General features: G+C 53.4%; 7 protein-coding genes across 7 annotated transcripts; 2 read left to right on the forward strand and 5 right to left on the reverse strand.

Annotated features, from left to right (window-relative positions):
* Positions 1 to 1554: 1554 nt before the first annotated feature.
* On the reverse strand, positions 1555 to 3618 carry BDZ99DRAFT_460222 (uncharacterized protein). Its single transcript, XM_033719340.1, has 4 exons — positions 2852 to 3618; positions 2702 to 2792; positions 2449 to 2640; positions 1555 to 2394 (listed from the first exon to the last, which is right to left on the reverse strand). The coding sequence occupies exons 1-4, from the start codon at positions 3485 to 3487 to the stop codon at positions 1736 to 1738; spliced, it is 1578 nt and encodes a 525-aa protein (XP_033579840.1). The 5' UTR covers positions 3488 to 3618; the 3' UTR covers positions 1555 to 1735.
* Positions 3619 to 6914: 3296 nt separating this feature from the next.
* On the forward strand, positions 6915 to 7938 carry BDZ99DRAFT_555839 (uncharacterized protein; the record flags this gene model as incomplete). The annotated part of the gene is made up of 1 exon (XM_033727168.1): positions 6915 to 7938. The coding sequence occupies one exon, from the start codon at positions 6915 to 6917 to the stop codon at positions 7911 to 7913; it is 999 nt and encodes a 332-aa protein (XP_033579841.1). The 3' UTR covers positions 7914 to 7938.
* Positions 7939 to 8699: 761 nt separating this feature from the next.
* BDZ99DRAFT_507084 (uncharacterized protein) lies at positions 8700 to 11545 on the reverse strand. The gene is made up of 4 exons (XM_033724216.1): positions 11299 to 11545; positions 10844 to 11144; positions 10234 to 10775; positions 8700 to 10180 (listed from the first exon to the last, which is right to left on the reverse strand). The coding sequence occupies exons 1-4, from the start codon at positions 11500 to 11502 to the stop codon at positions 9125 to 9127; spliced, it is 2103 nt and encodes a 700-aa protein (XP_033579842.1). The 5' UTR covers positions 11503 to 11545; the 3' UTR covers positions 8700 to 9124.
* Positions 11546 to 11722: 177 nt separating this feature from the next.
* On the forward strand, positions 11723 to 13305 carry BDZ99DRAFT_460224 (Mov34-domain-containing protein). Its single transcript, XM_033719341.1, has 3 exons — positions 11723 to 11902; positions 12076 to 12862; positions 12929 to 13305. The coding sequence occupies exons 1-3, from the start codon at positions 11834 to 11836 to the stop codon at positions 13078 to 13080; spliced, it is 1008 nt and encodes a 335-aa protein (XP_033579843.1). The 5' UTR covers positions 11723 to 11833; the 3' UTR covers positions 13081 to 13305.
* Positions 13306 to 13952: 647 nt separating this feature from the next.
* Positions 13953 to 15871, reverse strand: BDZ99DRAFT_517190 (S-adenosyl-L-methionine-dependent methyltransferase; the record flags this gene model as incomplete). The annotated part of the gene is made up of 11 exons (XM_033725153.1): positions 13953 to 14025; positions 14113 to 14195; positions 14275 to 14426; positions 14522 to 14715; positions 14825 to 14996; positions 15065 to 15102; positions 15166 to 15270; positions 15328 to 15385; positions 15450 to 15550; positions 15576 to 15628; positions 15842 to 15871. The coding sequence occupies 11 exons, from the start codon at positions 15869 to 15871 to the stop codon at positions 13953 to 13955; spliced, it is 1059 nt and encodes a 352-aa protein (XP_033579844.1).
* Positions 15872 to 15874: 3 nt separating this feature from the next.
* On the reverse strand, positions 15875 to 16791 carry BDZ99DRAFT_568181 (uncharacterized protein; the record flags this gene model as incomplete). The annotated part of the gene is made up of 3 exons (XM_033727761.1): positions 15875 to 16377; positions 16432 to 16555; positions 16615 to 16791. 3 exons carry the CDS (start codon positions 16789 to 16791, stop codon positions 16013 to 16015), a joined length of 666 nt encoding a protein of 221 aa, XP_033579845.1. The 3' UTR covers positions 15875 to 16012.
* Positions 16792 to 17734: 943 nt separating this feature from the next.
* Positions 17735 to 20913, reverse strand: BDZ99DRAFT_437609 (uncharacterized protein). The gene is made up of 3 exons (XM_033717589.1): positions 20435 to 20913; positions 19219 to 20369; positions 17735 to 19171 (listed from the first exon to the last, which is right to left on the reverse strand). The coding sequence occupies exons 1-3, from the start codon at positions 20879 to 20881 to the stop codon at positions 17845 to 17847; spliced, it is 2925 nt and encodes a 974-aa protein (XP_033579846.1). The 5' UTR covers positions 20882 to 20913; the 3' UTR covers positions 17735 to 17844.
* Positions 20914 to 21229: the final 316 nt, after the last annotated feature.

Genomic DNA, 21229 nt, shown 5'->3' on the forward strand with positions numbered 1-21229 from the left:
GTTTAGAAGGATAAGGAGCAAGCATTAGCGGATACAATAGATCTAGAGGACCCAGCACGTGCCTCTCAAGTGCTAACAGTAGCTGAGATTGATGTTATTCAGAGAGATCGGAAGAGGTTTATCAACGAGCTTAACTTCTGCCTATCAAAACCTACAGAGGCTGAGTTTGTAGCCGCTTGGAACAAGATTCAATCGGATTATGCACACAAGGAAGCCCTGGTCGACCACCTCACCGAAGAGTGGTGGCCTTTTCGACAGCAGATTGCGACGTACCATACGGGCCTTCTGCCGCACTTTGGCAACACTATAACCTCGCGGCTAGAGGGCTCAAACGGCAGTATTAAGTCCTATCTTCAGATCTCGACAGGCGACCTCTACGACGTAGTCACCCTGCTATCTCAATACATTCACCGCCAAGGTGTTGAGAGAAAGAATCAGCTTGGCCGGCAGCGTAGAGCTCCTCAGCATGAGGTTAGGATTCCTGAGTTTGCTGGGGTTCTTCAGCAGGTTACTGAGCAGGGCCTGAGGCTACTCGCTGCCCAAGTCAAGAAGGCCAAGAAGGACGATTTCAATCCTATTTGCAATGGAACATTCAGGGGGACATACGGCATGCCTTGCTGTCACGAAATACACCGAAAACTGTACGCTACAGCGACATCTACGTATACTGTTGTCCTGGAGGATGTTCATCAGCACTGGTGGTTCAATCGTCCCGTTCCAAACGAGGTAAACCTTCCTATCGATCCTCTCCTCCTCATCGAGGCTCCGGCAATTGTACAGCGTCGTAAAGGCAGGCCAACGGGCCCTGCTGCACCTCGTCAATCAACCCGTGGCCGTGGCCGTGCTCGTGCACCTGCTGATGCAACTCGACGTGATCCATCTCAATTCGAAATTGTTGATCAACAAGCTCCGGCGCAGCGAGCACGACGGCGTGGTGGAGGGCCAGGATCACGTGGAGGAACGTCGCATCTCCGGCGAGCTCATAAGACTACTGCTCGTGCAGAGCGAGCAGATAGTGTTGTAGGTGGACAGGAACCAACTCAATCGATGCAGATTGCGACACAGGCCACCCAAATTACTATGGCAGGTGTCTCTACAGGCACGCCGGCGGTCGAGCAGACCATTGTAGTGCTCAACAATCCTGTACAGTTCACAACTACAGCGCCAGATCGCTCCGCCGGACAAGCAGGCACTCCAACAGCTACTCAGAGCTCTATTTCCTTAGTCCCCGACAGCCAACCAGCCCCTGAGGATGCCCCTATGTCCACGCCTGAGGAGGAGGCTGTCCGTGGTGAAGCAATGGCTGTGAGGCCTTGGTATACAGGTGTAGTTGGCGTTCCTTTCAGCCAGCAATTGGACAGTGGTGGCCATCTAGGCGCTTTCCGCTGGTAGAGTAGCTAGAGTAGAGTAGCTAGAGTAGAGTAGCTAGAGTAGATAGAGCGAATAGACTCCTATTGGCCTAGATGATGCAGCCTATAATACAGCCTTTCCGTTTTGTGATGCATACTCTCCATTTTACGCAGTCGACACGGAGGCAAGCGGGTGAGTTTGATTGGTGGAACAATATTTATACGGGCCGGAGCTAGGCCTAATATAGGGGGGGTGACACGCAGAGAAAAGGGGGGTGATACGCAAAGAAAGGGGGGGTGATAACTAAGGTGCTCCTAAATAAAACCTGTAGACATTTAAAAACCAAGCTCACCCCTAAAGTCGCAATGTCCAATCGGACAATATCTCACAGCCCATTCACTCGATCTACCTCAGCCAACCACTCCATCTCCTGTACTCCAGGTCCATCAGCCGTCATCCACAACCGCTCAAAATTGGGCGCCTTCCCTGCCTTCTGAATCACATACTCTGGCAGGCTCGTCCCATCCTTCTTCTTCCACTCAAACCCCTTACCCTTCGCCTTCTCCCCTCGCACAAACCCTTCCAGCCCACTATTCTTCTCCTCCGGGAACTTCGTCCGCCGATACCCAGCCACGGGGTGCACAAACTCGTTCGTAACCCCCATTTCCCCAATCTCAACCCACTCGTGCTTTTTTGTCGTGGGATTCCACACCTCGGTCTGGCAACGACCAGGAATGCGTTTGACGCCTCCGGCGTAGTTGTACATGAGGCCAGTGAGGCTGTCGACCATGCGGCCGACGCCCCACCCGCGCGGCGTGCGCGTCCAGACTGTGGGAGCTGGGTTGACGAGGGGGACGTAAGGGACGTACGACCAGAAGGTCTCTTTGATGCCTTCTGGTGGTGGTGGGGGGAGGGTGTGCTTGTAGTCGATGTCGTCGAGCCATTGCTTGTATTCGATCATAGTTTGGTTGTAGGCAGTTCGGTCGATTTCGAGGTGGGGAGAGATGCATTGGAGCATCCAGGCGAAAGTGATGTTGGACATGCCTACGTTCTAGTTAGGTTACATGGGAGCTAAAGGGGGGAACTTTTAGGGCCAACCTTCGAGATCTCCGGCGTGGTCTTTAATACCGTCATCTGACCCACCGCCAATGTTGATGTGGACACCCGGGAACCAAACTTGCAGTAGCTCTGGCTGTTTACCTGTGGGTTTCTTGGGTAGGTACCACACGGTGGGCTTGAATGCCTTGCGGCGTTCGTCTAGAGCCAGAGCGTGGAAAGCGTGCTCAATGTCTAATATAGGTTAGTGAAAAGCCCAAGTCATAGCTTTTCTTGTACCAGATAAGATACTTACTCTCATTCAGCTTCACGTTGTGAAAGCCATACGAAGTCCTCATATCAGCGTTATCCATCCACCTTCCATCTGGAACTCCAAGACTTCCAACCTACATCAAACGTGGTCAGCTGCTGTGTATCCTCGCGCTGAATCACAGAAAGCACTCACCGTATCCCAAACACCAACAACCTTCACCTTCCTGCTCCCCTGAATCGCGACCTCCCCATGCGGCCGAATCTCCCACATCTGCGTAATCTCCTCCGCCGTACGTCTCCCCGGCTTCGCACTAAACTCAATCCCCTTCTTCGACAACTTCCCCCCAACAACTTCTTTCCATGCCTGTGTTTCCCTAAAGGGCTTCCCCTCCTTATTCGCCTTATAAGCCTTGTAGATGAAAGGGAAGATCTGCATATATCTCGGTTCCATAACTCCGATATCCGTTACTAGCCCCGCTACAGCACGGGCCGTGTATGCGCCCCTCGAGAAACCAAAACAGAAGATCTCATCGCCGGGACTGTAGTTCAGGACGATGAAGTTGTAGGCTTCGATGACGTTGGTAGCAAGTCCATCGCCAGTCGCGCCTTGGCGCTTTTTTTCGAGGTCGGCGAGGGAGCCGGTGCCCACGCCAGAGTCGTAGTAGACAATTTGAGGGATCGCGGCGCCGCTGGATGTGGTGCCGGTGCGTGCAACGTGGCGACAAAGCTTGGTTACGTTGGAAGGGATGTTTTCATCTTCGCTGACGGAGGATTGCCAGGTGCCGTCGCAGGCGATGACAATGCGTTTGGTTGGGATTGGGGTAGCCATGGTGGAAGAATAGGTACTTAGATGATGACAGATAAATGAGGACAAGTAGAGGGATGAAGGGACAAGCGTAAAGTATATGAGATTCCTCTGCACTGACTGATGACTGAAACGGAACAAAGATGAAGATATATCACAGCCTTCGGTACTCACGCTCTGTTTCTGGGGGACATCTCCATCCTTTTGAACACCGACGAATCCACCTCAAGCTTTGCGTCTCCTCCAATGCCCCCTCCCCCTCCGGCCGTCTAGTACCGTGACCAATAAAGCCATACGGAGTCTAGCCTACGGAGACCCCGCCAACCCTTACGACACCAGCACTGACATGAAGGTCTTCAGCTCACGACGCGTACGCGAGGCTGAGGGAGGCCCCGTTGAGGCTGCTTCCGTCGTCCCGCCGTCCCAATTCGGAACCGGTCCCTTGGGTTCTCGCCTTTCTGCGTCCGCCCAGACCGCGCGTGGCTGGCTGTCTTGGTCCACATTGGGGTTGGAATGGTTGAAGCGGGACAGCTGAGAATTGGTGGCTGGCGGGAGGCCCAAGCGAGCGGCTTCGGGATCCGCCCCCTGACGCCCACGAGGCTAGAACGCGTAACGCTAAAATGGATGTGACTGATATGCTTTATCTGGCTTAGCGATCATAGTGTTCCGGATGGAGATGGTTTGTCTGAGAAGGGTAAGCCTGAATTTAAGTTCGTATGTGAATGCGTTAGAAGCTTCACATGGTAGTTAGAACGCATTCTTTCGTACTTTTTCGACAGTTTACCAGCTCTTACAAAGGCACTATTCTCAAAAATCTAAATCCCAACGAAAGCCCAGCAGTATTAGTGCACGAAAAGCTAAAAATCAGGAACAGTGACAAAAGAGAGTGTAGATGGTAATTCTCGCAAAAAGGAGACAAGGAAAGTACTATGCAAAAAAGATAACGCTTCCCAGGCGCAAACTTCTATCATACCCATTCTTGGAAATGTTTGCGGCGACCTATCTGGCCATAATTTGCTCGTTCTGACACTGCCATGCTCTACTCAAATGTGTGGAAAAGTTCCGATCGAGGATCCGCATCATGAGGGCCGTCTAGCTCGGCATTCGTTTCTTCATCGCTAACATATGTAACTCGTAAGACGACAAGTCATAGCAACCTCACCAGCCCAGTCGCAACATCTCTTCTAATACCCACAAACCGATTCGAATAGATATTGAACCCTAGAAAGTTCTGAGGCAATACCTTCGAGTTTAAATAAGGCCATTTGCCAACACTCCCTTATAAAATTAATATAGATACTTAAAATTACTATATGTTTAGTACAAACCCATCGAATAGAGCGACCTTGAGAGCACCCTCTTGTTCTTTGATCTCCAACCGCCTCCTCCAAAGACTCCACTATTTCTCCCTACATCCGCTGAGTAACAGTTGCCGAGAATCATGAACAACCTGTCATCTCCGCTTACTCCTTGCCGCCACCTTTCCAGCCTACTTATAGCTAAGTGGTTCCCTTATGCTTCTACAAAGCCTCCTTTTAGTCCCTGGACCTGGACCTCTCGGATTAACCCCTCCGTCCGCGGGCTTTCCATCCACCCATCTGGTTAACCTCTCCTCCTTCAAAGCCTGCTCATAATCGCAGCAATGATGGAAACATTCCCTCTGGTCGCCTTCATGCCAGCACCTGTCTCTCCTGTTAGTTTCTTTCATGAGCCACCTCCCTTGTCCCCTTTAATAAGGTAAGGCATTCCTACTTACACTCTGCAAATGCATCTCTCCTTAAGCGAGGGGCACTGATAATCATTTTCGCAATATCTAACATTAACAGGGGCGGGACCCTTTTTGGTATCCGGTACTTTATAAGACCCTGGTAGATTCACCCACCAGTCTATATGCTCGGGCGAGAGTGCTGCAAACACGCTGGCAGCGATGGTAAAGATGAGGAGGATGTGATGGAAGCGCATTGAGAGGTGTACGTTGGATGGCTGGAGTTTTGGACTGAGCGTGGTCGTGAGCGTTGGGTAGGTCGAATGGCTGAGTAGTGTTTCGGAATGGTAAAGGTGGAGTGGGGAGCTATGCGCTTTTATTGGAATAGTAAGTTGCTAGTTGAGCGGGATGCGAGGGTCTCTTTTTACAGTCGAACCCATATAAATAGGTTTATTTGGTTCTAGTAATAGAGTGAGGCATAGTTTTCTCTATTCTTATGCATGCCTAATTATTACTTTCTACGGTATGGCGTCGTGATTGGCTAGGGAAAACAGAATGCGAGCTGGCCAGAACAAGGTCTCAAGGGGCGTCGCCTGACCTGGTTTCTTGGGCGAGCAGATAAATCGCTCTATGGTATCTCGTTGTATCTGGAACATCTGTGTTCTGCGGCGGCCGATATACTGGCAAGTCTGCGTTGCTAGATATACTGGCTCATATGATTTGAGCAAGGGCACTGAAGTTACCTTACCCGTAGCAGCTGGTTTGTTTACATGGAGCTTGATCTCGAGGTGTGTTTTTTGGATTTGGTGCGAAGGTTCGTGGGAACAGTTATCTGGCGTCTCATCACGAACGTGTTTGGTGAACTCGCTCAAGTTCATGCGTCTGATGTCCATCCTGTGAGCTGTGCGAAGGCGACTATGTCGATAGAGCTGACGGATTGGGGTCGTTCCGACAAGTTCTGAACGTTGTGATCAAGGGATTAGTTAAAATGACTTGGTGGATGGCACCGTCACCGTCTTAGCTGCCTCATAACTTATAATACCTTGAGTCTTTGTCACAGATTCAAATTCTCGAAAGCTTTCTTCGTATCCTCCAAAGGCGCATTGAGAGACCCCAAGTCTTACAAGACCTTGACCACACATGAATCGCTTTGTCAGTACGAGCTCGCATCGCATTATCTGGTCATTTGAATTCCAGCCGTATAACTGCGTGATGTTGTCCTGGAAGTGGGGATAAACCGGCGTGGATTTGGAATGCCTCGACGACACGGAGCCTCCGTGCGTAGAGCTATGCTTTGTACAGAGACAGGCCAGAAGTCTCTGTTTGAGATAGGAGTACTACGTAGGAGAATAAAGGTTACAAAAACGTGAAGCGAGGTAAATTCCCTCAAGTGGCTTGGCTCAGGACAATTTTGGTGATGAGTATTACAGACAACCTTACCTTTCACACGCGTAATGCCAGCCTATTCCGCCCCTGTGAAAGGATCTCTCCGCATAAGCGGTTTACACATGATGTGTTGGTCTAGTACTGGTTCCATGGATCCCAAGGCCTCAACCATGGAACCCATATCCCACAAAGCAGCACGAAAATATCAGGCCGTCCTCCATCCTCCTTCAAAAATTGCGACAAATTCAACCGCTTCCAGCCCGGTCCGATTACTCGAAAAACTCTCTCCCTCTAAGAATCGACGTCGCGAAGACAGCAGTCACAAAAGCACTCGAATCAAGCTTCACAAGGGCCCCGAAAATGGCCCTACTTCCCGAGCCTATCCCAGTTCACGTATTGAGTCCCTTCTCTCAAGCCTTCAGCAAAATGAGAATGAAAGCATATGCAGAAACCCATCTAGGGGCAAGCGGCCTAAGGTTTAAAGAAAATCTCATCAAAGCCTTCATCGAGTATGTCCGCAGTCAAGACGAAATCTGTTGTGGGCGCCCAGAACCCAGTCCCGAGGGAATCGTAGTTGCATGGTGGAAGAAGCAGAAGCATCGTCACATCGCGGGATTACCTCAGGGACGGCTTTACCCAAAGCTGAAGCGCCGTTCGCATGAATCGGCCTATCTGGCAGAGGTTACCTGCCATTACATCACCGACAAGGATGCCGATCTGAACCTTATCCAAAAGAAGGCGTTGCAAAGATGGGAGAAGGTGAAGAATGAATTGATGGACTCTATGGCAATAAAAGACGCCTCCCTTATCGCAGACGGGCATGGAATTATCCAGTCTGTCATCAGCATCTTCAACGACCTTTTTCTGCTCGGAGCCTTGAGACGAGTAAAATTCGACTGGATTCGAGAAGCCGAAGGAGTTCCTGACATGGCGTTAGGATACGGCAGCGATTCGTCTATACAGTTACACCCGACCAGTCTCAACTCAGATCCAGAAGTCTCTCTAGCTGTCTCTCGGTTGAGCACACTTCTACACGAAATGATTCATGCTTTCCTTGCTCAATTTACTTGTTCATCCTGCAAGAAGCTTTGGCACGGGAGAGATTGGCAGGTCCTTGCAAAAAGGATCGAAGAAGTCGCACCAGGCTTGCTGGGATTCCGGGCAGCTCTGGGCAGGTTTGACGGTTTAATCTATGATTTGAAGCATGGAATAGAGAAGCTGCCATCTATGCACGATGTATTGCACTACAATTTCGAACAAGTCCTACCCACCGATGAACTCTATGGTGAAGGCGCGCCGAGTAAGCTGGTAGAGGACATCCCGACGAAACTCGTGAAATCGCGCCGATTAAGCTGGTAGAGGACATCCCGACGAAACCCGCAATGCCCACAGTGGAGTACTCTAAGAAGCAGGAGAACAAAGCAAGCAATCTCGAAAAATATCCAAAAGAAGAACTCATTGGCGAAGGCGCTCTGGTGAAGCAGCGAAGGACCATCCCAAACAAAGTCGAAAAGTTCATGCTAAAGGCGTTCGGGACAATGGAAAAGCTAGGAAATGGGAAAAGAGCTGTTCCCTACGTGTAGTGAGCTCTAGCGACCAAAAGACAAACAGGGCGACAGCGCTATTTCGGACGAGATGTACACAATGATAGCTCCACGATGACGGTACTCCGCCTAGGCAGCCAAACGCTGCCCCAGGGGGAAGTAGAAAGCATAGTAATGGCATTCTAGTCTTTTAGGAAGATAAGGCCTGGAAAACGAGGTACCCGTTTGGGTGGCCCTCGATTCAAGGGGTGGCGCAACGGCATTTCGCGCGGGCAGACTATGGAAACCGAAGCAATGAGGGACATGATAGGGCTCAACAAGACTTCGCCTGATGATTAAAGAGCTGGAGTAGAAAGTTTTGGGCTGATGGATCGACCGAAGATCAGGGTTTGCGATGCTTTCCGTAGGTCTGGCACGGTGGGTTTCGTCGAGTCGATATTCTATCATACGGGCCCTGGGGCGCTTGATCGTATGGGAACATAACAATTGCGGCTTTCATATTCGCTACGACTCGATTTCGTCAGCGCCGGTTGGGGATTTGGGGTTTGCTCACGATGGCTCTGTGGTTTGGATCTGTTCTTTACGAGATGAAGTCAGATTTCACCGCTGTGGTCCAAGCGTCAATGTACTCTATCACGACGCCCTCACCCGTTCATACCCGTTGCATTTACAATCAGACCAAAAAGGTTGAAGTTCAAGCTTGGCTAAATGTCATTACGTACAGCGTCAATAACATTCAAGCCACCAGTAATCCAATATCGCCTCCCCTCATCTCCATCCCATGCTACTCTTGAGTATAGAAAGGAGAGAAAAGGAAACCAAAATATGCACGCACTATGAGCCACCAAAGCGCCATCGCAGCCTCACCATGAGTCCCATCCCTAACACCAGATTTCGCCCAAAAAGCAATTAGAAACTTGAATAAAGGTTTCAAGCTTCCCAAAGATTGGGGAATATCGTAATAATCAAATCATGTATCGTGACATTCGCACAGGCTGCCTGAAGATCAGGAAGTCGCAGTCAAGATCAACTAGACGACTCCTTGGCCGTGGTGGCCGCTGTGTCCTTCTCCGCTTTGGTGTCTGCCGACTCCCGCTCTGCGATACCATCGTCTCGCTCTTTAAGAGATTCGCTTGGCTCGGCTTTGACCGCCGTCGGTCGGACTTCCTCGTCACCCTCGTCTTCCATCTCGACGTCCGATGTTGCAGTGGGAAATGTTCCAGGCGGAATAGGTATAAATGAAGTGGAAGGTTCATCCTGATCGTCTGCCGGAGAATCAGGTGGAGTGGCTAGCGGGGAACCTGAGCGTGATGATGCGCGGGCGGTATTGATTGGGGCGGTGGAAGTGGTGTCGTTCGAGGTCGCTGCCGCAGGGTTCGTCTCTTGAGCTGCCGGAGAGGAGTGTTCAGACGTCGAGTCATCACGCTGGAGAGCTGAAGGTTCATCCATGTCAACATCGCCATCGTCGTCTGTGGCGCCAGGTGGATGGCGATTCATGATACTGTAGCTGCTTGCGCGGGATTTTGCTGCAGACCCGTTTGCTACAGACCCAGCAGCTCGAGATGAGGCGCGCGATGCTGATTCAGCACCTAATGCCGGAGAAGGGTTCTTTGTATCCCGAGTGCTTGCTTCACCGTTGGGACTACGGCTTCGTGCTCCAACTGGTGTGCCTAGTCGACTATCGAAGTCATCTGGCGCATGCGGGTTTTGGTAGTCCATGATATTGCGTCGCCTCTTGGTGCCAGGCTGTGTGCGGATACCCAGATTGGAATTGACTTCCTCGTCCTCACTGTCATCGTACAGCTCTCCCGGCCTCTCAACGTGCTTATCCATGTATCGCTCCGTATAGCGTCGGTCGGGATTGTCGTCAGCGTCTTGGTCGTCCATAGCATCATCAGCTTCGTCGTCCAAGCCTGGCACGAGTGGGGACCTAGGAACATCCGTCATCTGAACCGACGGAGCAAATGTGGTGCGCTTAATGTTTGCGACGACCTGGGTCAGAATCTTCTGGAGATACTCCGGCGAGTTGGCATTGTCCATATTTGAGGGACGAACGTCGAGTTCGAAGTCGGGCCCAAAATACTGTTAAAAGTTAGGGACGTCATGTGACGTTATACGCAGAAAGAATGGCTTACCTCGTAGTAGTCGTTGTAAGGAAGTTGTGGTCCCATTTCCTGCCCGACAAGTTGCCCCGTTTCATAGGCCCAAGTACGCGCGACATTACGCATGGTGTAGCCACCTCCTCCGAGGACAAGCACTGGTAGGTTGAAACTCTTAACGAATTTGACGCAGTTCGCATGGCCCTTCATACTGAGGTTGAAGCAGCCGAGACGATCACCCGACAAGCTGTCTCCTCCACACTGGAGAACGACTGCATCAGGCCGGTAATAGTCCATGATGGCTCTAATCACGGGCTCGAAGACGCTCTTGTATGTGTCGTCGGTAATACCATCGCGAAGGGGAAAGTTGACAGCATAGTTTTTGCCATTACCAACACCAATGTCCCGAAGCTCGCCGGTACCTGGGAAGTATTCGCCGTATTTATGGAAAGATGCGGTCATAACGCGGTCCGTGGTATAAAAGGCTTCCTCGACACCATCGCCGTGGTGGACATCGATGTCGATGTACAGGACTCGCTGCTTGAAGCGGAGGAGCTCGATGATCCCAAGAACAATGTCTAGTGCAGGACAAAATAAGTTAGCAATCCTCTCTAGAAAAAGCCTCGCGCTGGGGGATAGTTATTACCATTCACGTAGCAGAAACCAGATGCCTCGCTCTTCTTCGCGTGGTGAAGTCCGCCAGCCCAGTTGACAGCGACGTCGCATTTGCCCCGGTTCAATCGCGCTGCGCCCTCCATACTGCCGCCGGCGCTGATTCCGCAAAATTCGAACAGACCATCGAAGACTGGACAGTCATCTCCGACATTGTAACGACCCTGTTCCTTGGAGTAGTTATCCATGTTGTCGGGAGTGACCTTCTGGAGGAAATCGACGTATTCGTCCGTGTGAAATTGAGTCATTTCAAGCTTCGAGGCCGGCTTCGCGCGCTATGATACAGTCAGTATACTATTGTAGAAGGGTGTCGAGTGCTCTACGAGCGCAAATGAAGGCTCGCCAAGGGCGTATTGAGCTTGGATGCGATACCGCGAGCTCGATGAGTAAGGCACTGAGAGCTAGGGAATCTTGATATAGTAAACTTACGTAGATTTCCATCTTCTGGTACAGGCCATAGTTCATGATCAAGCTATGCGCCATTCGTATCCTGTGCGGCTTCATAGGATGGCCGGCGACATATGCGTAATTCCCCACATCTGAATCGTAGAAGTATGCGACTTTCTTTCCGTGTGAGGAGCCGTTGGTGGTAACTGCCGGCGCTTCGTCCATAGGAGGTCCTAAGCCGGCCATCGTTGCTGCTGTATAGTGAGTTATACAAGTTTCTGGGGAGGAGGCAGCGGGTGAGAGAGGATGTGGTACGAATTGATCTTGATGGGCACAATACAATGGCGGGAGGCTGGAGCCGGGGTTCAGCCGACGCCAAGCATGGTCGCGGAAAAACAGTAACGCCGACCAGGCATCATGCCCTTGCGTGGGCAAGAGCTCCGGCGGGCATTCACTGACTGCTTAACAACACCTCGCCCTCGACTCCATCTTCTTCATACATCCGTCGCCACACCCTCCTCCCGCTCATCAATCTCCACCTTTACACACCACCACTTTCTCCAACAAACTCACAATCATGGAGCGGTTAAGTCGCATGCTAGCTGCCGCCCAGAGCATGGGCGGTATGGGAGGCGGTCCTGCGCAGGTACGTTCACCAGTTCTATCTATGTACATCTTTCTACCGTTGCGTGGGGAAGCCCAGCGAACTCAAAAGTTGCTCGATATGACGAGTTCCAACCACCTGTTCGGGATAGCCTGCGATGCGCTCGTGTTCTATAGTAATTCCTACGAATGCTTATGCTAACCTGCCATTAACAGGACACTAACCTGATAGACAACTCAGAAACCGTCTACATCTCCTCGCTCGCCCTCCTCAAAATGCTACGGCATGGCCGCGCCGGCGTGCCCATGGAAGTCATGGGCCTGATGCTCGGCGAGTTCGTGGACGACTACACAGTCCGCGTCGTCGACGTATTCGCGATGCCGCAGAGTGGGACGGGCGTCAGCGTCGAGGCCGTCGACCCCGTGTTCCAGACCAAGATGATGGACATGCTGCGACAAACGGGGCGGCCCGAGACGGTCGTCGGCTGGTACCACTCGCACCCGGGCTTCGGCTGCTGGCTGTCGTCGGTCGACATCAACACGCAGCAGTCGTTCGAGCAGCTGACGCCGCGCGCCGTCGCGGTCGTGGTGGACCCGATCCAGTCCGTCAAGGGCAAGGTGGTGATTGATGCTTTCCGCCTCATAAACCCGCAGACCCTCATGATGGGCCACGAGCCGCGCCAGACGACGTCCAACGTGGGCCACCTGAACAAACCCTCCATTCAGGCTCTCATCCACGGCCTCAATCGCCACTACTACTCCATCGCCATCGCGTACCGCAAGACGGGGCTCGAGGAGAACATGCTCATGAACCTGCATAAGCACGTGTGGACAGAAGCACTGCAGATGGACGATTTCAAGCTCGAGGGCGAGCGGAATAAGGACCGGCTGAAGAAGCTGGTCGGGCTGGCAGAGGGGTACGAGAAGCGGGTGAAGGAGGAGACGGAGCTGACCAAGGACCAGCTCAAGACGAGATATGTGGGCAAGGTGGATCCGAAGAAGCGTATGTTTTCCAGCCCGCTATCTAGCATTTCAAGAAATTGCGAGCGCTAAATTTGACTCTACACAGATTTGGAGGACGTCGGCCAGCAACTCATCGAAGACAACATCGTCTCCGTCTCCCGCCAGATGATCGACAAGGAAGCCTCGGTGCCGAAAGGCAACAACAACAGCGCAAACGGCGACGCGAGCGGGGAGATGGACGTCGATGACGAGCTATGAGAAAACGCATAGAACGGCGAGGGCGTTGGGTCTGTCTGGGTGTCTTTGTGTATTATCATAATTGCCACGTTCGGCCGTGGGGTGCTATCTGCCGGATAACATAGAAGCGTCCTGGGCAGCTTCTTCCACGCTAAGTAGGCTTGTCATCACGAAGCAAGCAAGCAAGGTTCCCAAATGAAAATCAAACATCAACATCAAATACATTTCATGTCCGTTCTGAGTGCGAAGAAGTGACTGAAATGGCAAGATTTGGGGTGCTGAGTGCTAGCTGCTGCAATCATGGAAAAATTTCAATCTCGAAATTCCAAATATCCGAGGGATCAAACTGTTCGAAAAGGTGAGAAACAAACCCATCTATGGCCTACATCAGATGAACCAAGCCCCCTTCGGAGAAGTCACTATGGATCTCTATAATTCACCATGTATGCATCCCCGGCAGCTTGTTCACGGTAGCTAGGCTTTGCCATCACCATCAAACTTCGGCAAGCCAAGCCAAGCAAGCCGCTCAAATGAAAGTCAACCATGCAAAACCAAAACATCAAACCCATCACATTCCCTACACACACACACGCGGCCGGAGTGTAGATTCGAGGAACCAACACACCAACGACCGGGTATTTCCAGGCGAATATCGTATCGAAAGAACGTTGTTTTTGGAGATACATGCCAACTACAAAGCAAGAATAGCCGCGCCCGCGCCCTCCTCCCTTTCTATCTAGCTAGCCCCCAACAGGAAATGGGCAGGAAAAAAGCCGCCCGAAGGAGATTATTTTGGAGAAAGTACAGGTGGGGTGAGAAACGCGATGGGGTCACTCGCGGTTTGGGTGAGGGTGGGGATGAGGGGGTGGACTAGGGGCCAAGAGGGAGAGAGTTTATGACGCCGATGGCGCGGGTTCTGGGGGGACGACTTCGCCGTCGAGCGGCTTGCGGGCGACGACACAGCGCCTGTTGGGGTTTTGGAGAATTAGGACTAGAGAAAATCTAGAGACGGGCGCAAGGGCAAGGGGGGGGGGGGGGAAATAGGGGACGTACACCTCGTGGTAGAAATGGCAGTTTCGGTCGAGGACGACGCGGCGCATTTCTTCGACCCAGTTGCGGACTTGGGCGGCGGACCACTGCGAGAGCGGGTCAGCAATCAGGTTCGCTTGGGAAGAGCTGGAGGGAAAAGGGGGGAATGGATGGGCCGGGAAGTACCCCTAGTTGTCGAGTGAAGAGCGCCAACACCCAGCTTTCCAGCCCGTCGAGCCAGCTGCGCTGGTTCCACTTGCCGACTTCCTTGAGCCGCTCGTCGGAGCTCCAGGCGCCGATGGGCCAGATGGGCTTGCTGTCGACTATGTCGACGAAGCCTGCTTGTCGTGTGTATTAGATTATGTCGCTTTGTTTTTCTTTTTCTGTTTCTAGTTTTGCGAGCATGTGCAAGCTTCAGGGGGAGAGGGCGTACCGGCATCCTTAATCAGCTCAGGCATTCTCTGGTCCACCGAGAAGGATTTGTTGATCATATCACCAGTTTGTAACACCAGCTCGGTAAACAACTTATACATCTCGTCTGCGCGGGCGGTTTGTGGGCTGGGCTCGTTGTTGATGACTTTGACGCCGAATTCGCAGTGTTGGAGGTAGCCGCCTGGTTTGATGTGCCTGCCCAACATGTTAACGGGGGTTCTCTCTCTGAGTTTTCGTATAATCACGAGTGTGGACGTGAGGAGTGCGGGTAGGCCGAATTGAGACGGGAGGAGCATAGGCTTACTTGTAGCACTGCCTATACAGCTCCGGCCAATCAGACACACACCCAGACAAACTGCGCATGTGCACGAAGTCGAAGCTGTCCTCGGGATACACCCATTCGCTGTTGCAGTCGTCGATTTCGAACCGGATGTTTGGCGGCGCCATGGCTGTTTGAGTTGGGGAGAGGTCGGTGCCTGGATTTCACCCATCAGCAAAGATTCTTGACTGCGTGTCATAGTGAAGATTGTGTGGATGTTCGTACCTATGATTTCGGAATCTGGAAATATATCCGCAATGTCACTGATGGGATTAGTATTGATCGGGCGAGATGGGAGCACCTCGAGGTTTGATAGGGTTACATACGCTGCCCAAACCCCCGTCCCAGTCCCGACATCGAGGATCCTTTGTGGGTTGTTGAGAGGCGCGAGGAAGAGCTTGTCGTCGAGCGAGAGAAGCCAGAGATGATGTCTGTCCCCTTCCATGTTAGCTACCACCCATAAGTAGAATCACAACGGAGACACTTACACAATCATCTCATAATCCGACTGCTTCTCGTCGTTTGGCTGGTAGTATTCTCCATCTCCTGTCCACTAATCAGCACCCCTATGCTCAGGAAAGGATGGACCGGTAAGAGAAACAAAACACACGGAAGGCATGATACCGCCGCCCATTCTCATATCGATACTGCGTGATGGTCGTCGCTAACGTCCGCCCTCTCTTGCAACTCAGTTCGGAGCCCCAGTAGCAGCTGTGATGGGCAGTAGAGCACTTACGACGTGAAAGACGCATCATCTGCATCGTAATCGTACTCGAGGTACGACTCGTCCTAAATTCTAATCAGCCCTCTACTTCGATCAATCACAGAGACGGTGAGAATGCAGCAGTTCAATGTTTGCCACAAAGGAGAGGAGGGTGGGTGCATAGAATCGAACCACCGCCAGAAACACCTAGCAGCACGTCTTAACCAATCCAGCACCACATATTTCCGTGATTGAAGCCTGAGAAACCCGAGAGAAAGAGAATATCGGAAGCAACATACCACTGGAATCTGCACACCGGCCCCCTCCATAGTGCCGTCCGTCTCGTCCCAGCCCGTGGACAGCCAGCCACCCTTTCGTCCTTTCTCCCTCCGATAACGCGCAACCCCTCGCGATTACTCACTCAGGCCGGCAGGTGAAACTTCTCAAGTAAAAGAGGAACCGTGAGATACTCAAATCCCCAAACCTCTCTCAAACACAGCAGTTCCGTAACGATGGTAGTACCGACACTCCGGGCGCGAAAGTCGCAAGTATGCAGAGGTGCAGGACAAGAACCTCCCAGGCGCCGACGGGGAGGACGACGTGGGCAGGGTGGGCCCAGCTCCCAGGCTCTCCCCCGTCTCCCTCTCGCCAGCCTTCGCGGCAGCGCCGTCCGCTCTCAGCCGCGCACCACGCAGGGTCCGCTTAGCGAGCGTACTGGGCTGGTTGATCGCTGGGAGATTGACGTGCGTGCCCTCGGGGATTGCGGGTGCGTTTCGTATTGGCGGTGCGTGGGGATTCTCGATCAATTCGGGCGGACATGCGAACGGGAGACGGCCTTACCCACGACGAGATGAGCAAGAGAGTGTGAAGCTCTCTCCAGTCCACTCACGCGCAGGACTGCGTTGGGGTTTCTTTGACGTCGTCCTGGCGCCAGCGAGTGAGCGCCGTTCCCACCCGGATGTGGTGTAACGTGCCCCGGAAACGGCGGCGCAGCTGGCTGGCGTCGGGGGCTGCTGGGGGTGTGTGTGTCATGCGAGGGAGGGGAAGTTTGAGGCTAGAAGCGCCTCTTCACACAAATTCCAATCTTCTCTCCAACAAGGTTTGCGTCCGGCTGTCCATGATCGCTGGCGCGACTTGTGCCACCGACTCTTGCCAGCAGCTGCCAGCAGCGACCAACGCCGGGAGACTTCCGCCCTGCTGTGCTGTATTCGCGTGGGGGCACAAGATCAATGGCCATGGCACCGCTCATCGTTGGTCCCAGCCAGGCTGCCCCCCGCATCGCACCGTCCGATAACAACCAGGCGCAACCACCTCACCGGAACAACCGTCCCCCCTCTCCCACCAAAACCCGCCGCCGCGCCAGTGATCTGGCCGAACCCGCGCTGTCGGTGCCATCGATCAGCCCGGCGGGCTGGTAACGAGCGGCCTGAGACCGCAAGGCGGGCGGTTTTTGCGCTGCTGTGCCGCGACTCCTGCACGCAACTTGTTCCCGGCGGACCACGGATGCGGCTTTTTCGCGCGCGGTGGTTACTCCGAGCGGGCCGTTGATCAGGCCCTGAATTTGGAATCCCTGCAGGGCGAACGTGTCCGCGGCAGGCGAGGACGCGTGAGACAGATCGCCGCGGATCGGCGGGTGTCTGCTACTGTAGGTGGTGGATACGAGTGGTGCTTCGGAGGATAGCTTGGTTCGCGAAGAGCGAGCGTCCGATGTTAGTAATACATACGTATATAACTAACTCCCTTGTAAATCCGTGATCCATGGGCCGCTAGATTTATATCCACATCTCCCTCAGATGAACTTGTGAGACTCGAGAGCGCTGCAGCATCCTTCACACACCACCACCATCCTACACACATTCTTCCCTCGAGGCCCGCTCGTTCGGTACCGAGATCGGTATTCAGTCGCTTGGCAGGGTTCGTTGACCCAGATCACCTACACATCCGACACGCCACACCACCGAGGCAGTTGCCGCAGAAGGCTTTTCCGACATCCTCTTGAGAGCGACCGGAAATCATTTTGAGTTCTCTGAAGTGATTATGAGGCCATCTTACGAAGTATCCCATCAGAATCCACTGCCACTGTATAATCAACGAATCCATGGAGCAATGCGTTGTCATGACTCGCTGCATTTTGGTAAGACTATATGTACCATGCTGCTTGCGCAATAAGCTGTATAAACCCCTGTGCCCCTCGCAAACAACAGAACCGCCAGGCCTTGCTCCTGAAATAATGCAGTAGACCACCAATGATCCACCATGCCCCTCGCTCACCAAACAATCCAGAAAAGATAATCAAACAGGGCTAGTGTCCGTGGTGGCCATGATGATGGCCTCCACCCCCGCTAACCTTAGGTGTCGCCGCTCCACTACCACTTGCCTTTGCCCGCTCGTCCTCACTGTCAACGGGACTGGTGCTCCTACTGTCATCGTCATCATGAATGGATTCTCGCCTTAGCCGGTCCGCCTTGTCCTTCAGTACCTTCGCCTCTTCCGCCGCTCGCTGCGCCTGGATTTGCTTCTCCCACATGTTTGCGTACTTCCCCTTCAACGCGAGGAGCTCGGCATGCGTCCCGCGTTCGTGGACCTTGCCTTTGTGGAGCACAAGGATTTGATCCGCCCGAGTGATGGTGCTGAGGCGATGCGCAATCACCAACATGGTACGTCCCTTTCCGAGCGTCGTGAGCGCTTCCTGAATGTGCTGCTCCGTCGTTGTATCCAGCGCCGCCGTTGCCTCATCGAGCATGATGATGCGCGGGTTCTTCAGAATAGTTCGTGCGATTGCCACTCGTTGCTTCTCGCCCCCTGACAAGCGTAGGCCACGCTCGCCCACGCGCGTTTCATAGCGGTCCGGGAATGCCATGATCTTGTCGTGGATGCTGGCAGCACGGCACGCTTCGTACACTTGCTCGTCCGTGGCGTCGGGGTTGGCATACTTGAGGTTGTACATGAGTGTTTCGTTGAAGAGCACAGTGTCTTGTGGTACGACGCCGATGTGCCGCCGAAGAGAGTCGATGGTAAGGTCGACAACGTCGTGGCCGTCGACCTGAATGCTGCCGCCGAGGATGTTGTAGAAGCGGAAAAGGAGGCGGAAAACTGTCGATTTACCGCCACCAGACTCGCCAACAAAGGCTGTGGTGGTTCCTGGCGCGCAATGGAAGTCCAATCCCTGCAGAGCGGGTTTCCTGTTGTCGTATGAAAATTGCACCTCGTTGAAGCGAATGTCTCCTTCGCATGTTGGAAGCGTTCCAGCACCTTCTTTGTCCACAACGGTTGGTTTTTCTTTGAAGAGCTCCAGCATTCGTTCCGAGTTGATCATCGCCGACTGAATCATGCGATAGAAAGTACCAAAGAAATTCAGAGGTTGTTGCAGTTGCGCCATGTAAGTCAAAAGTGTTACAAATTGACCGACCTGGCTCTGACCAGTTGTCACCTGGTAGGCAGAGATGAAACACGTGATCATGAGGCCCAGCATGAACACCATGTTTTGTGTGACGTTCATCAGGTTAAGCGAGAACAAGACACCATACTCAGCAGCCTGGAACTTTTCGACGGCGGATCGATACCGATTGAATTCGTACTGTTCCGCGTTGAAGTACTTGACCGTTTCATAGGAAACCATCGAGTCGTTTCTATAATCATTAACACAGTTCGACGATAGTCTACAATGGACGCATACTTCACTGCGTCCTCCTCTCTGTCCGCATTGACCATTTGGCGGCGCATTTCAGCTCGCCATTGGGCCATGCGAATAGTGAGGTAGATGTACCAGAAAGTCACGATGGAGACGACCAGGGCATAATAGGCGTCAAAAGCGACCAAGAAGTAGCCGATGGCCACGCACAGATCGACGAGCATTGGCAAAACCGAAAATGTCACCTGCTCCAAGAAGGTGTTGATAGAAGCGCCTTTGCCAAGGGCAGACAGAACCTCGCCCGTCTTCTTGCCCAGGTGGAAATCCAAGCTGAGCCCGTGAACATGCTCGAATGCAGCTACTGAAAGCTCGCGATACGAGTACTGGCCAATGGGGATCCACAGGGACGAACGAATGGCGCCAAGTACGCCGTTGTTGCCCTGGATGAATCGCAGAAAAATGTAGAGGCAGATGGGCCACCACGGCATCATGATTTTGCCACCGTCGCCTCGCCCACTCTCACCCGAGAGCTCGTTGATGATCCAGCCCACGGCTATTGGTACTACCAGATTGACCACTCTCTGGAGAGTGACGATGGTAAAGCAAATCACTACAATGATCTGCAGTTTTCGATCCTTGGAAGGCCAGAGGTAGGGGAAGAAGACATGGTACCCTTTGATGTAGTCCCACCAGTTTCGTGATGGGACATTGACAGGCCTACTCCATCCAGGCCCGGCTCCTTCGGTGTGCGCATGCCGTCCGCTGACGGGGAGGGTAGAACCGTAGTCGCCATTGGCGTGGCCGTTCTCGCCGTTCTCGGCACGGCTTTCGGCGAGGAGCCCTTGAGTCTCGGCCGCGTTCTGGGCTTGCGCGTGCTTCTTGCGGTTGCGCAGTGTGACGAACAGGATGTAGAAGCCAATCAGCGCTATGAGCAAGATGATCCGCAGCAGATCAACCACCACCTCGGTTATTTCCCATTCGGTCATCCTAAACCGAAGATGTCCATGGCGAGGTTTCCCTGCACGCTTCTCTCGATGCGCGTGCGTGTATATAGAGAGCGAGGCGGCTAGGAGGATGATCTCGAGAACGAGGGCGCAGGACCAAGTGGCGAGGTAGACCGAATTCGGCGTCGGCTTCGAGTCGACCAGCGAGATGACCAAGAGCAGGTAGACAAAGAAGGCTCCAACCAGATAGATCTGTCAGCGGTCGATTAGCGTAGATCATGTTGGAGAGAGCGTTCTCGAAGCTCTGGTAAGCTTACCACGACGCTTTGGCCGCACCACCACTCTTCCTTCCGGTTGTAGATGGCATGGACAATGACGTTGATGGAGTTGCCAACAAAGGTGAGGGCGACGCCAATGGACAGCCACCCGAACAGCAGCTTCTGGGAGCGAGTGACATCGTCCTTGGCCTCGCCCTTGGGGGCGTTGCGCGTTGGGTCGGTGTTGGGGAGCGGTTTTCCGCCGGGACCGCTGGTGGTGACGGGCTCGCAATTAAGACTAGCATTAGAGGCAGACCTGATGCTGCGGATAGTGAAGGCAAGGAGAAAGAAGACGAGCAGAAGGACGGGGTAGGCGAACTGCAGCACCAGCAGCGTGCGGACCCACGGCGCGGCACGAGAAGAGCTGGCGAGCTCTGCGGGCCCGCGGTGCGCAAGAGACACGATCATGGTCCCGGCGGTCGCCCCAAGCTCTGGCGACAGAGACATCAGAGTGGGCCAGAGGGGGTGGTTTGGGGAAGTCGGTGGAGGAGCGGCGGCGGTCGCATGATGGACATGTTTTAGTCGCAGGTGGTGTGGCGTCGAGGCCTGCCTCGCGCTTGGCAGGTCGCGGCGATCGGGCAGGGCAGATGCACGCACGAAAAGGCCTCCATGGCGCCCCAGGGGAGCCTATGAGGGCCCGCGGGCGAGGCCTATGGCAGAGCCGCGTACCCACCGCGACACCGCCCGGTGCAGCCCTAGCAGCGAGCGCTCCACGTCCGCGTGCAGCTGCAACACCACGGCGGCCATCACCCACGGCCGGCCTGCCATTTGCGCAGCCAGTCCCGGCCCTCTGCA

Source organism: Mytilinidion resinicola (assembly GCF_010093595.1).
Source record: "Mytilinidion resinicola strain CBS 304.34 unplaced genomic scaffold BDZ99scaffold_5, whole genome shotgun sequence".
NCBI lineage: Eukaryota > Fungi > Ascomycota > Dothideomycetes > Mytilinidiales > Mytilinidiaceae > Mytilinidion > Mytilinidion resinicola.